The 19,168-nt window shown below is 50.9% G+C and overlaps 7 protein-coding genes across 7 annotated transcripts; 2 read left to right on the top strand and 5 right to left on the bottom strand.

Moving 5' to 3' along the window:
* Nucleotides 1-373: 373 nt before the first annotated feature.
* IAR55_003892 (uncharacterized protein) lies at nt 374-3,289 on the bottom strand (the record flags this gene model as incomplete). The annotated part of the gene is made up of 9 exons (XM_066946997.1): nt 374-470; nt 535-884; nt 938-1,736; nt 1,786-1,891; nt 1,949-2,063; nt 2,130-2,376; nt 2,455-2,730; nt 2,824-3,146; nt 3,218-3,289. The coding sequence occupies 9 exons, from the start codon at nt 3,287-3,289 to the stop codon at nt 374-376; spliced, it is 2,385 nt and encodes a 794-aa protein (XP_066802376.1).
* A 427-nt stretch (nt 3,290-3,716) lies between these two features.
* On the bottom strand, nt 3,717-5,967 carry IAR55_003891 (uncharacterized protein; the record flags this gene model as incomplete). Its single annotated transcript, XM_066946996.1, has 10 exons — nt 3,717-4,681; nt 4,739-4,803; nt 4,863-4,928; nt 4,980-5,141; nt 5,202-5,287; nt 5,358-5,470; nt 5,535-5,616; nt 5,684-5,736; nt 5,817-5,892; nt 5,956-5,967. The coding sequence occupies 10 exons, from the start codon at nt 5,965-5,967 to the stop codon at nt 3,717-3,719; spliced, it is 1,680 nt and encodes a 559-aa protein (XP_066802375.1).
* A 1,262-nt stretch (nt 5,968-7,229) lies between these two features.
* IAR55_003890 (uncharacterized protein) lies at nt 7,230-8,859 on the bottom strand (the record flags this gene model as incomplete). The annotated part of the gene is made up of 7 exons (XM_066946995.1): nt 7,230-7,272; nt 7,339-7,447; nt 7,576-7,753; nt 7,848-7,948; nt 8,070-8,319; nt 8,458-8,526; nt 8,692-8,859. The coding sequence occupies 7 exons, from the start codon at nt 8,857-8,859 to the stop codon at nt 7,230-7,232; spliced, it is 918 nt and encodes a 305-aa protein (XP_066802374.1).
* A 439-nt stretch (nt 8,860-9,298) lies between these two features.
* On the bottom strand, nt 9,299-11,036 carry IAR55_003889 (uncharacterized protein; the record flags this gene model as incomplete). Its single annotated transcript, XM_066946994.1, has 11 exons — nt 9,299-9,384; nt 9,447-9,479; nt 9,547-9,646; nt 9,709-9,848; nt 9,913-10,013; nt 10,057-10,307; nt 10,374-10,462; nt 10,538-10,568; nt 10,622-10,635; nt 10,698-10,863; nt 11,016-11,036. The coding sequence occupies 11 exons, from the start codon at nt 11,034-11,036 to the stop codon at nt 9,299-9,301; spliced, it is 1,032 nt and encodes a 343-aa protein (XP_066802373.1).
* Nucleotides 11,037-11,458: 422 nt separating this feature from the next.
* Nucleotides 11,459-12,505, top strand: IAR55_003888 (lactoylglutathione lyase; the record flags this gene model as incomplete). The annotated part of the gene is made up of 6 exons (XM_066946993.1): nt 11,459-11,569; nt 11,676-11,716; nt 11,838-11,947; nt 12,031-12,191; nt 12,362-12,389; nt 12,456-12,505. 6 exons carry the CDS (start codon nt 11,459-11,461, stop codon nt 12,503-12,505), a joined length of 501 nt encoding a protein of 166 aa, XP_066802372.1.
* A 245-nt stretch (nt 12,506-12,750) lies between these two features.
* Nucleotides 12,751-15,969, bottom strand: IAR55_003887 (uncharacterized protein; the record flags this gene model as incomplete). Its single annotated transcript, XM_066946992.1, has 15 exons — nt 12,751-12,854; nt 12,922-12,961; nt 13,051-13,361; nt 13,485-13,577; nt 13,658-13,904; nt 13,979-14,067; nt 14,117-14,171; nt 14,235-14,525; nt 14,586-14,688; nt 14,740-14,912; nt 14,967-15,050; nt 15,111-15,213; nt 15,271-15,539; nt 15,596-15,805; nt 15,877-15,969. 15 exons carry the CDS (start codon nt 15,967-15,969, stop codon nt 12,751-12,753), a joined length of 2,265 nt encoding a protein of 754 aa, XP_066802371.1.
* Nucleotides 15,970-16,290: 321 nt separating this feature from the next.
* On the top strand, nt 16,291-18,781 carry IAR55_003886 (uncharacterized protein; the record flags this gene model as incomplete). The annotated part of the gene is made up of 8 exons (XM_066946991.1): nt 16,291-16,745; nt 16,812-16,903; nt 16,972-17,075; nt 17,125-17,721; nt 17,781-17,909; nt 17,971-18,099; nt 18,163-18,381; nt 18,443-18,781. 8 exons carry the CDS (start codon nt 16,291-16,293, stop codon nt 18,779-18,781), a joined length of 2,064 nt encoding a protein of 687 aa, XP_066802370.1.
* Nucleotides 18,782-19,168: the final 387 nt, after the last annotated feature.

Here is a 19,168-nt window from a genome sequence, read left to right as displayed (position 1 = left end):
ACCATTCCCGCTATATTACATAACTCTTGATTTGATGCACATAATTGTCTTATTACGTAACTCTTGGCAAAGCTACTACGTAACTCATTATTGAACCCGCGAGGAAGGGTGATAAAGGTGACGTAATAAAGGTTCGAAGGTGACATACGGCTAAGAGAGAAACTAAAATAAGTTTTCTTTTTGGTAGGTACTTTCTGTGGATGATCCAAAGGTGGGACTTTCAAGTTGGAATTTGTAGATTGTGACGGGGAAACGCGGCGTATGGTGACTACGATGCTCAACGGCGTGGCCACTTGCGCGAGAGTACACGAGCTCATGCATGCAGTGTCAAAGTAAGGGGGCAGTAGAAAGAAGTGATCGACCTTCCCCAGAACTAATGCTTGAGCTTCTTCTGCTTCTCAATCGATTGACGAAGTTTGATCTGCTTGTCTCTCAACGAAGCCTTCTTCTTCTGAACGACCTTGTTCGAGCTGGGTTGACGAGAACTTGTCAGCGTCTGCTCTATGCCCACCGAACGACCGACTTAGCACTCACTGTACGGCCATCATGATAGGCTTGTTCCTCGCCTTCTCTCTGTTCGTCGAACTACTAGGTGCGGCCTTCTTCTTCTTCCCCTTCATACTTCCAAACTTGTCTCTACCTTCTCGTCCCTTCTGGATACTCTCCATCCTTTCTTCCCATGTTGCCTTCGCCTTCTTCCTCGGACCGAGGATTTCTGCCTCGGTGAGGAATCGTTCCGCTTCGTCGTCGCCTACATGTCGTTTGGACGCTTCCAACGCCGCGAGCTTGCGCTTGGCAGCGGAACCACCACCTGATTCGGCGAGATCTTTCGCAGCTTTGAGTCGAAGTTCGTTCAATAGAGCGAAATCTGCCGGAGTGAGAATCTGAGAACGTTGCGTTAGTACAGCTTTTCGAAGACGGTGAGCCTTGAACTTACCTTTTGCTGAGCCAATAGTGACAACTTCTTTGTGGTTTGCGAAACCTCCGTGGCGGCTGAAGGAGCCATGGACACCACCGACTTGGCATCGTCCATTTCTTCGTCCTCGTCCTCCTCTTTAGCCCTCTTCTTTCCTTTGCCCTTGACTGCCTTCTTCTTTTCACCCTCGTCATCGGAATCGCTCAGAACGATATCGTCATCTCCATCCGAGACAACATCCTCCCAGCCGCTCGAACCGGAAGAGCTAGCGGACTCGACATCCCAGTTCTCCCATCCGGCATCATCATCCTCATCGATCTCCATCTCGGCATCGGAATCATCACTGACTCCTCCGTTCGCCTCCTTTCGAAGAGAGGCAAAGTGTTCTTCGAGAAGTTCTAGTCCTTCGATACCTTCCGAGGCATCCTTTGAGTGTCCATAAGCCAGGACCTGACTCCCGATGAGACCCATACTGGCAGCCTTTCCTCTCTCCCGTCTCTTGAGCATGCCAGGGTTGACTTCCCTGAACAGCTGCAAAAGGCCTCTTGAAGCCGTGACCACGCCCTTATCTTTACTCTTCCTGTAGTCGATAAGGTCGCTCAACAGATCCTCCTCCATACACCATGGTTGACGTCGACATACTTCTCGAATGGCATTGAGACCAGCTGCGATGACTTCGGCGCCTACACCGGGATGCACAAATTCCTGTGCCAGTTTGCGAATGACCGGAGTCAGGACGTCTGGAGGTGTGAGTTCGTGAACGGATTGAGCGAGAGAGACGAGAATCAAGGTGACTTGGAGTTGGTGATATGTGAGATATCTAAGTCAGGGGTCAGTAAAACTCAGCGCCACATGATGACCATACACACTTGATTATATAGCTGTAGAATCCCAGCACACATAGCTTGTGAGTACCCATGACTCGCGAGAGCAGTTGCATGATGAGGATCTTGTGGTCGAGCGAATATTGCTTGTCTAAGTGGTCGTGTCAGCAGTCAGTCTCCTCGTCCAAGTGGGCTTGAAACACCTCACCATGCTTGTGAAGGTTGTCGTACAGCTTCTCGCCAAATGTTTGGGGGTCATGCAGAAGCTCCAAGGCAGGGAAGTTGGGGGTATGTCCCAGGCCAGCAGCCTTCTTCTTCCCTTTCTGTGATATTGCAACGAAGCAAGTCAGCTTCTATAGTCTGTCTCGATGAGAGGATTTCTAGCTCACCTTGTTGGCATCCTTCTTCATCTGTGACAGCATCTTCTCCCTCTTCTTTCCACTTCGTCCGACTTCCAATCGATGCTCCATGTTCCTCGCCAATTTTCTCGCTTCTCTCACTCCTCCCTCTTCGTCTTCCGAATCTTCGTCGTCCTCGTTTTCAGAGCCAAGGAAGAAGTGTAAAGCGGCTGACTGGACTTTGGTGTTCGGGTGGAAAGCGGCGAGTGCGACGATCGAGACAGTCTTTGCGTCGTTCCTGGTTACCGTGGGGAATTTGTCAGTCACACTTCGAGGGCAGACGACGAAGCGAAGACCGCGACGAAAGTGGACTCACCAGACACTCTTCTTCCATAATTCTTTGACCATCATGACAGCCCACATGGCTTCTCCTCCCTTCTCCTTGGCTTTGCCCTTACCCTTATCACCGATGACCTCCCCGCCCATCCCGCTCTCAACCATCCCGAACAACAAGCTTTGCACAACTCGATTAAGACGATGGTTCTTGGTCTTCACATTCGAGGTCTTGATATCGGTCAAGATGGTGTGGCGAATGACGCCACGTAGAGCTTGAGGGACCTGTGGTAGAAGGGGGAGTAGGATTTGTAGGAGTCTTTGAGAGTACGCAACGACCGTCAGCTCTCGATTCCGTTCTCTCTAGCTGTGAAATCGACCGAGACAAGAAGGAATTGATAAAGGAGCTTACTCTATCGAATCGATGATCTCCTTATTTCTCAACATGACAAGATTCTTCACCACGGTCCTTCTCAAATCCCCTTTCACCGTCGTGCCCCCTTCACCGCCCAGCAACAGATCTTTCAACTGCTTGGGCAACTCCTTCGTGTCGTCCGGATAACATTGTGCGACCTGACTGATGAAGGTGATGAGATCGCCAAAGAGCTCGTTGCTCTTATCGGTAGCTGAGGAAGAGGTCGTAGCTCCCGCTGAGGAGACCTGGTGGAGTCGTAGCAAGGAGAGATAATGGTTGTATTGCGTCAAGAACTCTTCTCTGTATCCTTCAGGATCACGCTGAGAGAGGGGGAGATATCGATCAGTACAGGCAGGGAGAAGAACGGAAACGACTGTGCGATTTCGCTCACCTTGATCAGATTCTGGAGTTGAGGAAGGTTCGAAGTGAGGAGAATACCTCTGGAGGCTCTTGATTTCCCCATGTTGGCGTCCGAGTCGAGGTGATGACCTGGTAGTTTTCTCTTGCACCTTGATACAGGTGGATGGATGGTGGACCAAAAAGATGACCGTTGAAAATCTTGTCAATACAACTTCTGGCATAGGTCGACGGCACAGAAAAGGTACCGGTGCAGAAGATAATCTTTGACTTTTTATTCTCCTCGTCGTTTTTATGTTTTTATCCCAGAAACCAACGCGACCAGCGTATTTCATCGATGTCCCCATGCTCTGATTCAGGCCATACCTTTTGCACACAAAACAGATATGCCAAGATTCATTCCAAGATATGAGTCACTATCCCAAACCCGAACACATGCTACGATGATTAAAAGGCCCTTCACCACCTGATGGTACATCTCAATTTTGTTTTCCCTCGAATTCCCTCAAGCTCCTCCCCCCAGACCCCCCGGTTTAATGACTCTCCCTTCGCTCATTCGGCAGAGGTTCCGTCGCCTGCGTATAGTCCGGTGGTAGAACCCCGAACCCTCCTTCCTCTGCTTCGTGCCCAGCCGTCATAACAGGTCCCATATCCTGTTCTCGTCCATGAACAAACATCCTCGCTGGTGTGGGATTTGAAAGGACTTTATCTTGTTGTGACGATGTTTGATATTGCTGACTTGGTGGAGTTGTTGGAGGGCCATTTGTGGATGTGGCAGGCTCGTATAGCGATCTGAGCCAACCGGGCTTGCCGCTCGAGGAAGAAATCGTCGCTGGAAGCGCAGTCGGACTGCCAGACGATTCCGAGCCTTGCGATAGTCCCGGAATGGGTCCTATCTGCCATAAACTGCCATCTCCGATGATGGGTGTCGTGCCTCCGCTCAGAAAGTCTTGACGCTCTGCCCGGTCATTGTCATTTGACGAGGGCGGGTACTGGCTTTGAGGGTAAGATGTGGCATCGGAGGGAGGGGGCGTCGGTAGAGCTGAGAGGAAAGGTGTCATTTGTTCCCGCTGTGCATCTGATGCAGAGGCAGTAGTAGGGTACAGCTCATCGGGCGTCTGCTGCGTATAGGGCTTGACTTCTTCTCCGTCCAAATCCATTCGGTCGTCTGACCTGCGGCTGTAAGGCAGGAATTCTCCCTTTCTGCTCTCAGACCTTCTGAACAAGAACCACACAAGCAGAATGACGAGAGCGAGCCCGGCCACGCCGCCCACCACACCGCCCGCAATCGCTCCCACGTGATTGCTGGACGAAGAATGAGGTGGTGTTGTACTGTTATTTCCATTCGTAATGTGCGTGCCGTTTGCAGACAGAGGGGTATTGATGATATTGTACACAATGACAGCATCGAGATCGAAGAAACTTCCTTTCGGTCCTCCACCGAGGTTCGTGATGAGTAAGGTATGCGGCCCATTCTCGAGATTGCTTGCTTGGTACACTGGGACATAGCATGACACGTGAGCGTTCTCCGTGATCGAGGGATGTTACGACTCACAGGTAGCCCCAGGTTGAAGATCAAAGAACGTTCCGTTGTAGTTCTGGGCTTGGCCTCCGTCGAGACTGGATCGAATTGCTTGATCAGTGTCTGATACACTGAGCTTGCCGCTGGGCCTACCCACCTGACCGAATAGTTTCCGTGATCTCTGTAGAGTCCTCCGAGTACTTGTACCACCGATCCGTTGAAACTGAAATGGTACAGCGGTAAGCAATGCATCGGGGTTGAGCTAACAACGTACTTGAGCTGGACCGTGTCTCCTGTGACTTGTGTGATATGGGCAGTGGTGTTATAATATCTTCCTGGCTGGAGTGGCGGATTGGTCACCCATCCCGTACCCGAGTACTGGCAGATAGAGGACGTATCGTCGTAGGTGGTCACCACCGTGTCTCTCGATATCGGGCTGAGTTCATTGGACAACAAGGTCAATTCCTCCTCGTCCATGACAGTGACACATGCTCACGTTGATGTGGTGATCACTGCAAAGTCGATATCGAACCAACTATTCGAGTTGAATCCAGCGGGTACAGTAGGCGAATTAGTGATCACCTGCCATAAGGATTCCGATCAGATCGGCCCTCTTCATGTTTCTCTTCGAAAGTTATAGAGCTTGACTGACCACTGTGTGTTCGGTCTCGCTCGACAAACCAGACGCCTGGAAGAGGACAGTCTGAAATTGGGCCTGGGTCGAACTCCCGTCTTGGTACAGTACATCTCCGCCATCAAGCTGTGCTGTATATCCAGCAATTTCGTCAGCTGTCAGACCTGTCTCATATGTGAGTCGCCAAGGACATACTGGAATATCGCCCATGATTTGGTCTTTTCGCTCCATAGATGACCACCTGCGTTCCGTTGAACGTCAGAGAAACCGAGTCGCCCTGTCAGGTGACAAAAGTACGATCAGCTCACTCGCATGCTGGTAGTCACCACGACCACTGTACTCACATCGCTGTATGTCCCGTAGAATGTCGATTTGTAGTACAGATCGGTGCTGGGATCTATTCCACAGAAAGAATCAAAGGACCGTATGAGTATCCTCTTGAGCACACGCATAGGAACAGGCGAGTGGAAAACCTACCGTCTGTGTGGTTCTGTAGCCATCCCGCCGAAGGGCTACGAGAGATGTATCGGAACTGGGGAGATGTGTCGTCGAGCTGTGAGTGTAGAGACACGGTTTCAGCTCTCACAGAACGGCACGTCATCGTTTGTCGACTCACCGTGATGTTCATGGCGAACCAGAAATTGGTTTAGTATAGGGAATAGCACTTTCCAGTCGGAGTGAGACTGCACATATGTCAGCTCTTGGAGGATCTTGTTCGGTCATGGGTGATATCTCGCTGAGAGATGTTGTGACCGAAGACCCGAGCGCTGTTTCAGACAGATGTCTTACCTTTCGCTTGATCGGAACGTCCAGTACGACAGTGAGCAAAGTCAGGTCCGAAGTTGCTCGCCTTCCGATTGGACTGAGTCGTCTGCGCGAGATCCGTGCGTGGGCTGTAGTGGTACTCACACTCAGCGCTTGGAGGATAGATAGTAAGGTGAAGGCGTGATTGTGCGAGGATAGCAAGAGAAGTGATATCTACGTTCCAGGATGAGTAGAATCTCTGAAACGCAGGAAGGCGGTGTGCATCCCCCTTTCCGTGTGAGAGAGAGAGAGTGTGTGTGTATAGGACCAGGAACGTGCAGTCCACGTCTGGACTGAATCGAGGGCTCTCTGTGCGATACGAACGAGTGCAAGGTCAATTGAGACATTTACATCTATCCTATCACTCCATCTCATCTGCCGGGCCAACACATACAGGACCATCAACTGTCCAATCCAGGTGCAAGGCAGGAAAGGCGTACAAAGCAAGACTGGGATGAAGAAGAAGAAGAGGAAGGAGGAGGGCAGCAGCACTTCGGCTTTCTGATCCGATTGATGGGATTTCATCTGATTGTTCGGCGATGCGGTGATCTCATGATCATGATTGTGCCTCGACCCTACCTTCTTATGGCTTCTCCGCTGGCCAGCTCGTGATGGGAAAGGCTATAAATAACAACATCGTCAAGAGCATTTGATTTTGCCTCCGACTGAATGAGATATATACACTGTATTCTCAGGTACAACGGCGATGTTTCGGGGCTTTGCCGAGGCGCGGAATGCACTCTGAAAGGTTCATCTACTTCCCCTCTATGGCGCGGGGAGGTGAGCGAGTCGCTGAGCTCGGGGAGAAGGCTGCCCATACCAGAAGACGTCTCCCTTGTACAAGCATGTCCGACTTCTATTCATATCGCAAACCAATGGCTCGTTGCATGAAGCAGACCCTTCCTCGGCGGCACGTCCAGTCAGACAGATCATCATCTGGGACCCCTTCACGAGCGGGAAGAGCTAGCTCTACCAGCATTGAACAATGGAACTCGTCAGTGCAGGAGTATTTCGACCCAGTCCTCCCTCCCGTCCGAAATGACTACTCGTCATTCATCATCGGAGCTAGCTTCGGAGAGCGAGACGCTAGAACAAAGCAGGGAACGGCATCTCCTTCGTCGGCTGCAACCTGATCAAGGAAAGGACAAGAATTTCAGTGTCGGTGCTGTCTCGCAGACAACCACATCAGACATACCAGTTCTTCTCGTCGTATTTAACACCTTTGCCACCTTCGATCATGTGGAAAGTGTATATGATCCTGGTTTTATCTGAGGGATTAGGCGGGGATTTGTGCATCACGCTGCCTGCGATTCCAAGTCACAATCAGTCACTCTGTGTGGGACGGGAAAGACCGCATGCAGTATCCGCGGTGGTAGGCGAGAATCCGAGTATCGCAGGAGAAGGATAGCCTTAAATGCGCGATGGGACATACCGTGAATGAGAACGAGCGTTCCGGGAGAGCAAGGCGCCTTTCTCCACCCTTCCATGTCATCCCAATTCTCCTCATTCGGCTCGACACCCGGTACATCCATGAAGGTCGTTCCCCCGTCAGGAGCGCGAATGAATCGATTGGCTGTTCGCGAAAGTCTGTGAGAGCCAGGGAGGAATGACTGGTGTTACGGCGGGTATAAGCGAGAATCAGAATCGGTAATAAAATGCCACGACTAAGTATTGTACAGCCCAGGGATTGGAGGAGAAACTCACCAGACATCCGTTTTCAGGCGTACATTCCTCCAAAGCTATCCAAGCACCGATTGCGCTGGGTGGGTCAGTGTACAGGAAAGTCGAGTCGTTGTGACAGGGAACTGTGAATCGAGCCGAGTCAGCAGCTCTCGAGCGTGCATCGCACAAACTATTCCTTGCGGCGTTTCAGGATCCAGCATGACAGCATGTCTCATCCATCCTTCCGTGGCATGTTGAACTCACCGACACCTCCTATTCTCGGCTGTTTGCAAATGATCATACTCTGCAACACCCTCGGACTCTCCTGCGCTCCCAGACTCTTTGCGACATCGCGTATCCTATCGCTCTCGAGGGTATGTTTTCGGAATACCGGATTGAGCATGGCGAGTGCGTGGCCTATCTTGTTGATGGATTGAGCGGGGGGGACGATTAGCTTGGCTGGTTGGGTCGAGGTGGCAGGCGAGAGTGAGGTGGGTTCGAGGAAGTAGCGGATCTGCGTGGGTCCAAAGGGTGGTGAGATCAACTGCAGTAGACCAGAGTAGGTACAGGTAGAAGAGCACGCATTGTCCAAGAGGAATGATGATGAGCTTGTAGCACTCGTGGTGTACATACGGATATGAATCCAACTTACCTTGTCGCCAGAGGTCAAGAAGTATTCATCTCCCACATGTTCACCATCTGCCGCCGTCTTGAATGTAGTCTGGCATGAACACATGGAGTCAATCTACGATCCATCGTCTTGGACATTCACAGCGTCCGCCCACTCCACAGGAAGCTTCGTGGCCGGCTATCGTGTACCAGACTTTCCATGGAAGTGCGGGCCGGGACTCCGCCTATCCTTGCATGCTAGTTCCGCCATACTCACCATAGGATGACCGTCCACCTCGAACTCATCACACAGCCGCTTCGCCTCGTCCAACATCTCTTTCGTCTCTTCTCCATCGAAGAACGAAGGGATGACGAGGTATCCGTCTTGCTCCCATTGTTGTTTCTGAGCTTCCGTGAGCTGATGCGATGAGAGCGGGTTGGTCATGTTGTCGCAGAAGGGTCAGAGAGAGTCACCGGGAGGGAATATGGATGCTGAGTTTCTGGGATCACGGGATGGACTGACGTCAGGGGTCAAAGTGAGTGGCCTGGTAGTGAATCAGGTCTGTACTTGCTCTATACAAGGTCGGAATTGAACGAAGTATGAGGCAAAGAGAACAGACTTGCAATAGAGGCGAGATAAGACGACAGGACGGATCCACGCGGCGATGGGAGAGTGGAGGTCGTCCACCGGGCATTGATCAAACAGTCCAAGTTAATGACCGGACGGACAGAACTCTGGATGCATGTCGGAGCCATGCTCCGCATGATTATCAACGAACGAGTCAACAGCTCAACCTGAGTTCAATTGACACATACGGGCCAAATGACTGATGAACGTTCTGTCCATCAATACTGTCATACATTGTTCTTTCCTACTACAACCGTTACAACTTGAATCTGGTATACGGCACACCTGCTGTCAAGCCTCCATCCACCGGAATAGCCTGTCCGTTGACGTATGACGAGTCGTCTGCAATGCATTTGCGTCAGTATCATGCAATGAGCAAGTAAGAATTGAAGAACGAGACTTACCGGACGCCAAGAAGAGAGCTACCTGTGCCACCTCTGTCCCAGTAGTGTCAGCAGTTTGTTTGCCAAGTCATATTTCGACTTTCATGTGGCCTGCACTTACCAACGCCTAAGCCTTGTCGGAGTGCAGGATTCAGCGATCCCATCCTATCTGACTTTCCAGCTTTCTCGGCCAATGTGAACATGCCTCTTGTCATGTCGGTCTACATAGTTGATCAGACGCTTAGTAGTGCATCATCCGCATTCAAGCTTACGGCGTACGTACCTCGATCAGGCCCGGACAGATCGCGTTGACTCGGATATTCTTACCAGTCAGATCATATGAGGCCGTCTGAGCCATGGAGACGACTGCGGCTTTCGAGGCAGAATAGGCGATTGGTCCAGCGTTGGCTTTGAGTCCGGCGACTAGAGCCGAGACGATCAGATCAGCAGTCATCCCTGAAGGGAGACAAAGAGAATTGGAACTTACTCGAAGCGGTGAGGATTATTGAACCTCCGGGTATCGTCTTCCCTTTCTCTGGACATATTTTCCCCATAGCAGTGGAAGCATACTTTACCGCAATGAACACGCTAGAGGCCATCTGTCAGACCAGAAAGAACGCAAAATACTCACCCTAAAGCATTGATTCGCATCACCTCGTTGAACTCGTCTTCTGCGATCTCAGCAACAGGCCTGATAAGAGCCTTTAGATCGCCCAAAGCTTTCAACATCCCCTCAGATCCGTCGTCTTTGATACGTGGTCTGATCTGAGACACTCCAGCATTCGCAAAGAAGAAATCGAGATGCCCTTCTTCTTCCAGAACGGAAGAGACAAGCGAGGAGATGACTTCAGGCGAGGCTGCGTCTGCCTTGACAAATGTCACCTGTGGCACGATAGATTGTCAGATGATGGTATTCACGACAAGCTCGACGACTCAGGTTGGACATACCTTCGTTTTTGGAAAGGTCTTGCTGAGTGAATCGAGGAAAGCTGGAATAGGTCGTTCATCGTAATCGACAAGATATAGATGAGCGGCTCCTGTTAATACGAATGCCAATGAGCAACGGATTCACTTCCTGATTGAGGGGGCTGTCCCAAGTAGTCTGCTCTCACCTTCACGCGCGAACAGACGAGCTGCTGCTGTCTGCGATGCTCGACCAATCAGCTCTACCAATCTCACACCATGACATGACTTACTCCGATACCGAGTTCTAGCAACGATTCAATCACATCAGTCTATGGCTGAACAGTTCCTTCCCTCGTGTGTGCTCACCTGGTCCGACACCGGTGATCACCCCCACCTTCCCCGTCAACCTCCCATCACCATCTGTACCTTTTGCCCTGGATATGACCCCGTTCAAGACTTCCTTCCTGACTCTGATACCGTCGGTCTTTTCAGCAGAAGCTGATTTCGCTTTCGCCCCTGTTGCTGTTGGAGGCTGTGGGATTGATGAACGGAAGTGTGTCAGTATGATGTCAAGCGACGCAGATATCTCCTCATCAGATCCTGTTCCCATTTGTCCAACAAGGCTGTTGTGGCCCCCCCCGAATGGGATATCGTATGAGTGGTAGAATCCGGTCGGAGACTTACAGGAAGTTGTGCTTTGGCCATTGTGATGATTCAGAACCAGGACCGTTGTTGCTTTGATCAGAAACTTCTCTCGCTCTCGGAATCAGACGCCTCGCAGTGAGAGAGAAGACTGTATCGTACCATTTGAACATTTGCCCTCCTTCACCACACCACCCGTCAGTTGTTGCTCTCCTCTCTCTCTGTGTTTTTATTGTTCTTCGCTTATGTTGACTACCGGGCTCAGTCTCCCGTACTAGATGAGGGGATCAATTAAATTTCACCTCCACCGCCCATCGGAACCCTCCGACGTCATCAACGACCAAACCTCGATCACCGTAGAAGGTTTAGATCCAGTCTTGCTTCCCCAACATCGTTTCTATCATCATCCCAGTTGCTTGATGCTACCTTGCCTCTTTCGCAAACCGCTCACACTCACATCCACTCTGAATAAGACTTTCGCCAGGATGTCGTCCACCACTTCCAACCCTGCTACCTACAAGTTCAACCATACTATGTTCAGGATCAAGGACCCAAAGGTCTCCATCCCTTTCTACGAGAAAGTCCTCGGTATGGAGGTGAGTCCGGTCGAACATCGCCTGAACGATCTCGAACCTACGCTGCCGGTTTGGAGGGGATTGAGTCGAAATATCAGCTGATACTGATACTGGGTAACGGTGACAGAAATTCAGAGAATCGGCAGGTTCAGATTTCACCAATTATTTGTGAGTTACATCCAGCTTTAAGCTCAAGGATGTAGTGTCCCGCTCCACGTCATCAGTAATCTGCTACACGGTAGTGGCGGCTATGGCGAGGCATATACTGATGAATAACCCTATCTCACAGCCTCGCGTTCCCTGCCGGTTTCGGCGATGCCAACCTCTCCACCGAGGAGAAGACTGCAAAGATGTTCGACCGAGAAGGTATCCTCGAATTGTGTCACAACCACGGTACAGGTATGCGTCTCTCGTCCTCCCCATTATACTTGCGTGATCAGAGATGGCTCATTTGTTTTCGTTTTGCATTTGATCGTTTGTAGAGGACGACGCCAGCTTCAAGGGCTACGCATCGGGAAACGAGGAGCCAGGACGAGGATTCGGTCATATTGCCGTTACGGTCGATGATCTCGATGCGGCTTGTAAGCGATTTGACGACATGGGCGTCAAGTTCAAGAAGAGGCCCGAGGAGGGAAGAATGAGAGTGAGTCGGCCGTGTTGTGGTTTTCATTCTTGTTAGGCAAACGGAGGATCCTTGGTGAGAGACGGTAGCAAAGACTTGCACTTTGCATGGACCGCGATTTTCTCCTGGGCAGGGCGAGAAGGTAGCTAGCTATTTCGAAAGCCGATACTGATCATCGAACGTCCACATAGCACATCGCCTTCATCTACGACCCTGATGGTAAGCTGCTTTCTCCCACGTCATTGCAGACATGAGACATGACCAGCCGCTGATACCGCGATCTAGGATACTGGATCGAGATCCTCGCTAACAACCGAGATGTCCCACACAAGTAGAGAAGCTTCGAAACAGGTTACAAAGAAAGTCAAGTTCAAACAGGTCGCAAATACATAAATAGGCATAATGCAACTGTATCTCTGGGAGGCGAAGGCTGGCTGCCTGTATTAACAACAATGCACAATCCGGCCCAACTTCAGAGACAATACACGAGAAAAAATGTTACAGTACAACACATGTTGAGCGATTGATGCTCGACGAATTACGAACCTAACCTCCAGTCTTATTACACATCATGCAGGATTCACTTCTTCGTCTTCTTTCCCCCTGCACCACCTTCCTGCTCAAGGTATTCTGATAAAGTATCGATCATATCTGCTTTCTTGGTCTTGCCTGTGAGCGAAATTTCTAAGTTGAGGAGAACATCAGCTCGTCATCACTCGATGGAAGGGCGAGATGCTGAATCAGGACTTACTGTGGAATCTTGCCCAGTCCCGCAACTCTTGCACTTTAAGCTACACAGTGACCAAGAAACATTGTTAGCTGCGTTCTGTCCACCATGCACCACTCTGGCCCATCTCCTGATCCCGAGTGCCAAACATACCTTCTCCAAAGTACCCATCTTCCACATCCCTCTCACATCTCTCAAATCTTCCTCTTCCAAATCTCCAGCAGCATCACCCCCACCACCGCCCCTGGTACCCGCGGTCCTCTTTCTCCCTCCTGTCAGGCGTTCTTCTGCTCTATCGTCCGCTTCAATGGCCTGGTTCCACTCCTTCATAAAGTCTCCAGCAGCACGATGCATACCGCCATGTTTGGGATAAGTCCGATCGAGCTCCTGGGCAGCGGGAGAAGCAGGATCGAAATCCTCTTCGAAAGCTAGAGCTTGTAGTTGGGCGTAATGGTATGCCAGAGCTATGAATCCGGGGCATCAGCTTTATATCGCGTATACATGTAATATGTAGTAGATGACATGATCGCCAGAGGGCGAAGCATATGCGAGTGGAGCATATATGACCAACGCATTCCTCAACTCACCTGGGTTGGGATACGCCTCCGATCGATACCGACCTGCCTTGATCCTCAATCTCTTCACAACGTTTGACATCAACTTTGCCTGCTCCTCGGTGGCTGAATGAGTTAAACATCGTCAGTCCCATAGTAGACTCATATCGGAGTTGTCACCAGCACGAGTATTGGAGCACACTCACCGACTAAGTTATCAGTCATATTCTTTGGCGGTCTTCTGATATCATCCCGGAAAGGCAAGATGACGATATGAAACCCAGGTGGTTTATCCTGTCCTCCGGTCTCGTTCAAAGTCTCTTCCTGCGGTATCAGCACTCCAAATTCTGGTGCCGTATTGGTCCGGAACCGACAAAGCGCGAGTGCGTGTTTGTTGAGCTTGAGACAGGACTTGAGAAGGGCGGCGAATGTTCGTGTAGAGCCAGTATATTCCTGCAAGGAACAGGACAGGCTATCTTAGCTTTCCGTTCCGCTTGAACATGGATCGCTGTACGGCTTAAACTCACGGTTTCGTTGGGATAAATGAAGTACGAGTGCTTGATGTTCTCGTCGACGTCGAGATGGTTCGGTCCTTGAAAGCCTAGAATTTTGATTTCTGCTTGACCTCGTCAGTCTGTATCTCTTGCGTCGTCGGTGGAACTCACGAGGGGGAAGACCCATGGACTTGAATTGTGCCACCTCCTCGCTTGTAAATTGCAGCTATGGCAAGTAGCGGAATGTAAGGCCTATGCCCAGAACTTATCCTTATGCGTGCCTACTCACCCTAGTTCTGGCCACGACTTTAGGCTTCTCTTCTCGTTCCCTCCCTTTCCCCTTGCCATTCGCTCGACTCTGCTGAGGCATCTCAACATCTTCCGCTTCTTCCTCTCCTTCTTCTTCCCGCTGCCGTCTTTCATTGTCAAGCCGAACGATCTCATCCGCATACATCTGCTGTTCTGCCTGATGCTCATTCGATTCCCACCAGTTTGGCTCGATTACGTTTCTTACAGTACCTTCGTTGCCAAATTGGTACGCTTGTCCGATTTCCGCGTCCTTGAGAACGGCGCCAGTTTCCTGAAGACAATTGAACGTCAGCTGAATTGACAATCTGACGTGTTATGCAGCTGAGCTCACGGCCGAAGTATACTCCGTCTTGATTTGGACTTCCTCCACAGTCTGACCCCTCATTCTGACCAATTTTGGCTGTCCCTTTCCTTGCGATGAGACCATCGCGTATCTGCAGTCCACTCGTCAGCCCGGCATTTTGATCCCCTAAATGACCACTGACCCACTGACACCGATCTCGATGTCTCCGTCTTTGCCGCCGAATTTCAGAGGTATACTGAACTGAACTCTCTTTGGGGCTTGGCGAATGACCAATTCTCCCATCACGTCTGCAAGCTCCGCCAGACCGTCATCCGTTGTCAGAACGCTCTCTTCTCCTTCGCGGTCCAGGATGTCCTACATGAAGAAGGTGAGCGGATCTCGCGGCCACTACGGTCTGGGTGCACTTACATTCCAGTAAAGAGAAGCATCGAAACGGTGATCGGGGCGACTGATGAAGTATGTGTTGATAGTGATTCCGTACGTGAGCAGATCCTGAAGGAGTGCTCTTTCGTGTCAGTCAATCTTCGTAAGGCTGAACATTCGCTGACTTACACCGTAGACGGTTCGTGCGGGCGCTCGGTTGTGTGAACTGCCTGGTGGCTGATCATTGTCTGTGACCAAGAAGACTCTCTTGTTTCCGGCCAGCTTCGTACCGCTGCATGCCGCTGATCAGCAATCTGCGCTTAGGGAGCATCGCCGTCGCCCGACTCACGCGTCTCTGAAAAGGAAATTGCAGGTGACCAGCACGTCGGCGATATTCAACTCCTCCTTTTGGCCACAAGGTGGAAAAGTCTCCCCAAAGACATCAGGCTGCGTGGTCTGCACATCCTCGTCATCCCCTTGATTATCATATTGGTCTTTCGCCACCTCCACCAATTTGACGATCCGCTTGATCTCCTCCGCGTTGATGGTTCGCAGCGACTGATGAACTTGAGTACCAGGTTTGTAGTTGCCAGCACTTGAAGAAGGAGTTTTGCTGGGCTAAGACCGGCGATGAGCAGGCGATGCAAGCGGCGAAGTGAGAAGAGGTGACCCACATCGACATTCCACAAGAGTACTCCAACGCTATCCGCTGGTCCGGTGATGACTTTGCTCCTCTCGATCTTGGCCACAGCGTCCAGAGCTTGATGCAAAGCGCTTTTGCCTCGTATGATCCCCTCTGGGGTATCTTGATCTGGGAACGGAGTCTGCATAGATTCAGAGGCATCTATACAGAACAGGATATGATCCCGCGATGCGTAAGCGTACTGTGGTAGTTCGAGAGCGTTTTCGTCAGCGGTCTGACCGGGACTGTCAAATTGAATCAATCCAAACAAACCTCGGAGGTATCGACAATGTCATCGTCATCTGGGTTGTCGAAGCTGTCCCACGAAGGAATGTCCCGAGACCGATCGCCGTAGTAGGAAGACATGTTCTAGTCCTGGTGGGATGCAGTGCAAAGACCATTCGGTGTGATAAGAGTGTCAGAGGGATGATGGTCCATTATAGCACTCAGATGTCAACAGAAACAGCTGCTCTGGTGCCCCGCATACAGTTGATCTATGTCTGATCATGACGTGGCACAAAAACAATCAACGGGAGTTTATCAGTCGAGTGTCAATCTCCCACCCCCCCGGCGGTGATTCGAGTGACCCGGGACGTCACCGTTACTACTCGACTCTGTCCCATTCATTTCATCTGCATTCATTCTGCATCTCATACCTCGGAACCCCTTCGCTACGCCTACTCCGCCATGTCCATGCCTCCTCCCAACGTACCTTCAAAGGGCAAGTCATCATCACAATCAGGTACTCCACCTGTCAGTCAACTCGCTCGCTCCAATTCCTCGTCATCATCCAAATCCCCTTCACTCAGCGCTACCAAATCCCGTTCACCAAAGATCAAGGCCCTCACTCCCAACTCTCTCATCGCCGATATCAAGTCTCAAAACCCCAATGCACCCGACAAACACGTCGCTGTGGATCCTAATGTCCTGGCAGAAGCTGTGTCGAGACTCGACATGATCAGGTCTGCTCCTGCACCTTTGTCTACCGTTCCCTCGCCAGCGGCCAGCGGAGCAAGTAGTCCGAAGCTGTTCGGCATTGGCGCAGGTGCAGGGATGAGCACGGGTAGCAGTGCTACCACACCAGGAGAAGGAGGGAGGTTGAGCGCGCCCGGAACACCTCACTTTGGCGCTCAGACAGCTTTGTGAGTCTCGAAGCGCTATCGAGTTGCAGCATTATTTACTGAGTGACGATGAACGCGCTGCTTCAGATTGAGAACCCTGGATGAGACCACTAGGGTACTACGACAGAGCTCTAACGCTCCGTCACGAGCCCCATCAGTCTCAGGTATTGGAGCAGTCGGTAAGGAAATGAAAGCAGCGCCCATTGTCCTATCGATCGCCAAGCTGATGTCCTTTGTCCCCACCTAGTCGAAAAACCCGATTATTCCGAGGCTAAGATCGTCGTTGCAATGGTTGGATTGCCGGCAAGAGGAAAGTCATATCTGAGTAACAAACTCATGAGATACCTTCGTGTAAGTCGGTCGTGCGGCAGATTGATCACCTCCCTGACTCGAAATGTAGTGGCTCGAATACAATGTCGATGTCTTCAACGTTGGTCAGCTGAGACGGTCGAAAGCCAGAGATCAAATGCAGTCCGGACAAGGAAAAGTCGATCACTCAGCCACGTACTTCTCACATACCGACGCCAAAGCTACGAAGACGCGAGAACTTCTCGCAGAGGAGAGTTTGGAATCCCTCATCACCTGGCTGAAAAAGGAAGGAAATGTCGGAATCATGGATGCTACCAACAGTACCTTTGATCGAAGAGAGTGGATCAGAAATCGTATCTCAAAAGAACCGAACCTCCAGCTCCTCTTCCTCGAATCATTTTGCGACGATCCGCAAGTCATCGCAACCAATGTCGCTCTGAAAGTCCAATCGGGCGATCCAGATTACAAAGGGATGTCAAGAGAGGATGCCGAGCGAGACTTCAGGAAGAGAATTTCGGAGTATGAGAGGGTCTACCAAACGATCACGGAACCGGATATCAGTTATTGTCGAATTTTGAACGTTGGACAAAGGGTTACAATCAACAGGATTCAAGGGTATCTCCAGAGTCGAGTCGCGTTCTACTTGATGAACCTGCATCTAAAGCCAAGGAGTATCTATCTTTCACGAGTGAGTCTTGCGCTCCCCTCGCATGTGGCCGATTTCGGACTGAAACATATGTAATGTAGCACGGAGAGAGTATGTACAATGTCGAAGGCAAAATTGGTGGTGATTCAGATTTATCGCCGAACGGGTGGAGGTATGCACAATCCCTTCCCGCTTTGGTCAAGGACAACATTGGAGACGGTCCTCTCGAGGTAAGTGTCGCTGCTGTCTATGAGGATCATGTGCGCGTACACTGACAACATTCTGCCACAGGTGTGGACCTCCACTCTCCAGCGAACACAGCAGACCGGGTCTTTCCTGCCCTTTGAAAAGAAGACCTGGAAGTCTCTTGACGAGCTTGACGCTGGAGTCTGTGATGGAATGACTTACGAGGAAATTGAGGTGAGCTTTCTTGGATTCTCTTCTCACCGACCGACCAGCTGACAGCTCTCGACCAATGTATAGGAAAAGTACCCCGAAGATTACGAAAGTAGAGATGAAGACAAGTTTAATTATCGATACCGAGGAGGAGAGTCGTATCGTGATGTGGTCGTGAGACTTGAGCCCGTTATCATGGAGCTGGAACGGCAGGAGAATATTCTTATCATAGCCCATCAAGCCATTCTCAGATGTCTCTACGCATATTTCCAAGCGAGGCCGCAAGAGGAGTTGCCATACATCAAGGTAGGTCATTGTCGTCGTCCCGAACGTTTCCCTTGGCTGACAATCATTGCGACATTCGCAGATACCCCTCCATACCTTGATCAAGATCACGCCCATGGCTTACGGGTGTCACGAAGAGCGATATCCATTACCCATCGAAGCGGTCGACACTCACCGACCAAGACCTTCGAAGGCAAAACTGGCGTCTGGTGGAGCCTCGGTCCCTGAACCAGAGATCATACCAGATCTGACCGCGAAGAGGGATTACTTTGGTAATGCTCATGGTATAGGGTTGAGACCTGAGGCGATCACTCAGGCTCTGGAAAATCAGGTGGAGATGGGCCAGTTGACACCGAAAGCTGCGTCGAAGGAAGTGGAAGGGGAGTCGGTCAGCACGGGAGTGGGAGAGACGAAGAAATGAACAAGAAGAGCGGATTCAGGAGAGGATTGAGATAGTTCGAAGAAGCGGCCAAGTCAGTGTATAGCCGAGACCGATGGCGAAGGGATCTCGGTCCAGATGAAAATGGAGCGAAGCAGATGGAAGGGATATGCCGAAAAGTCTATACCGACAGGTTGTTGTACAGTGAAAGAATTACAGATTGGAGGGCAAGAAAGAGAATCATGCAGAAATTGCCTTCGCGGGTCGTGTTGACACACGAATAGACATGCAAGCGCAGTCGTGCTTTGTTGCAGACAGACGAACGCATTGGTTATTTACAAACATAGTTCCGGCGCATCTTGAACCTCCACCGAAGCGAGTTCGTGGATCCGTTGCTTTTCTTTCCGACGTCAACATTCATCGTCATTG

Source organism: Kwoniella newhampshirensis, chromosome 7 (genome assembly GCF_039105145.1).
Source record: "Kwoniella newhampshirensis strain CBS 13917 chromosome 7, whole genome shotgun sequence".
NCBI classification, from domain to species: Eukaryota; Fungi; Basidiomycota; class Tremellomycetes; order Tremellales; family Cryptococcaceae; genus Kwoniella; species Kwoniella newhampshirensis.
The sequence above is the reverse complement of the archived record's forward strand: the minus strand, read 5'-3'. Positions and strand labels throughout refer to the sequence as shown.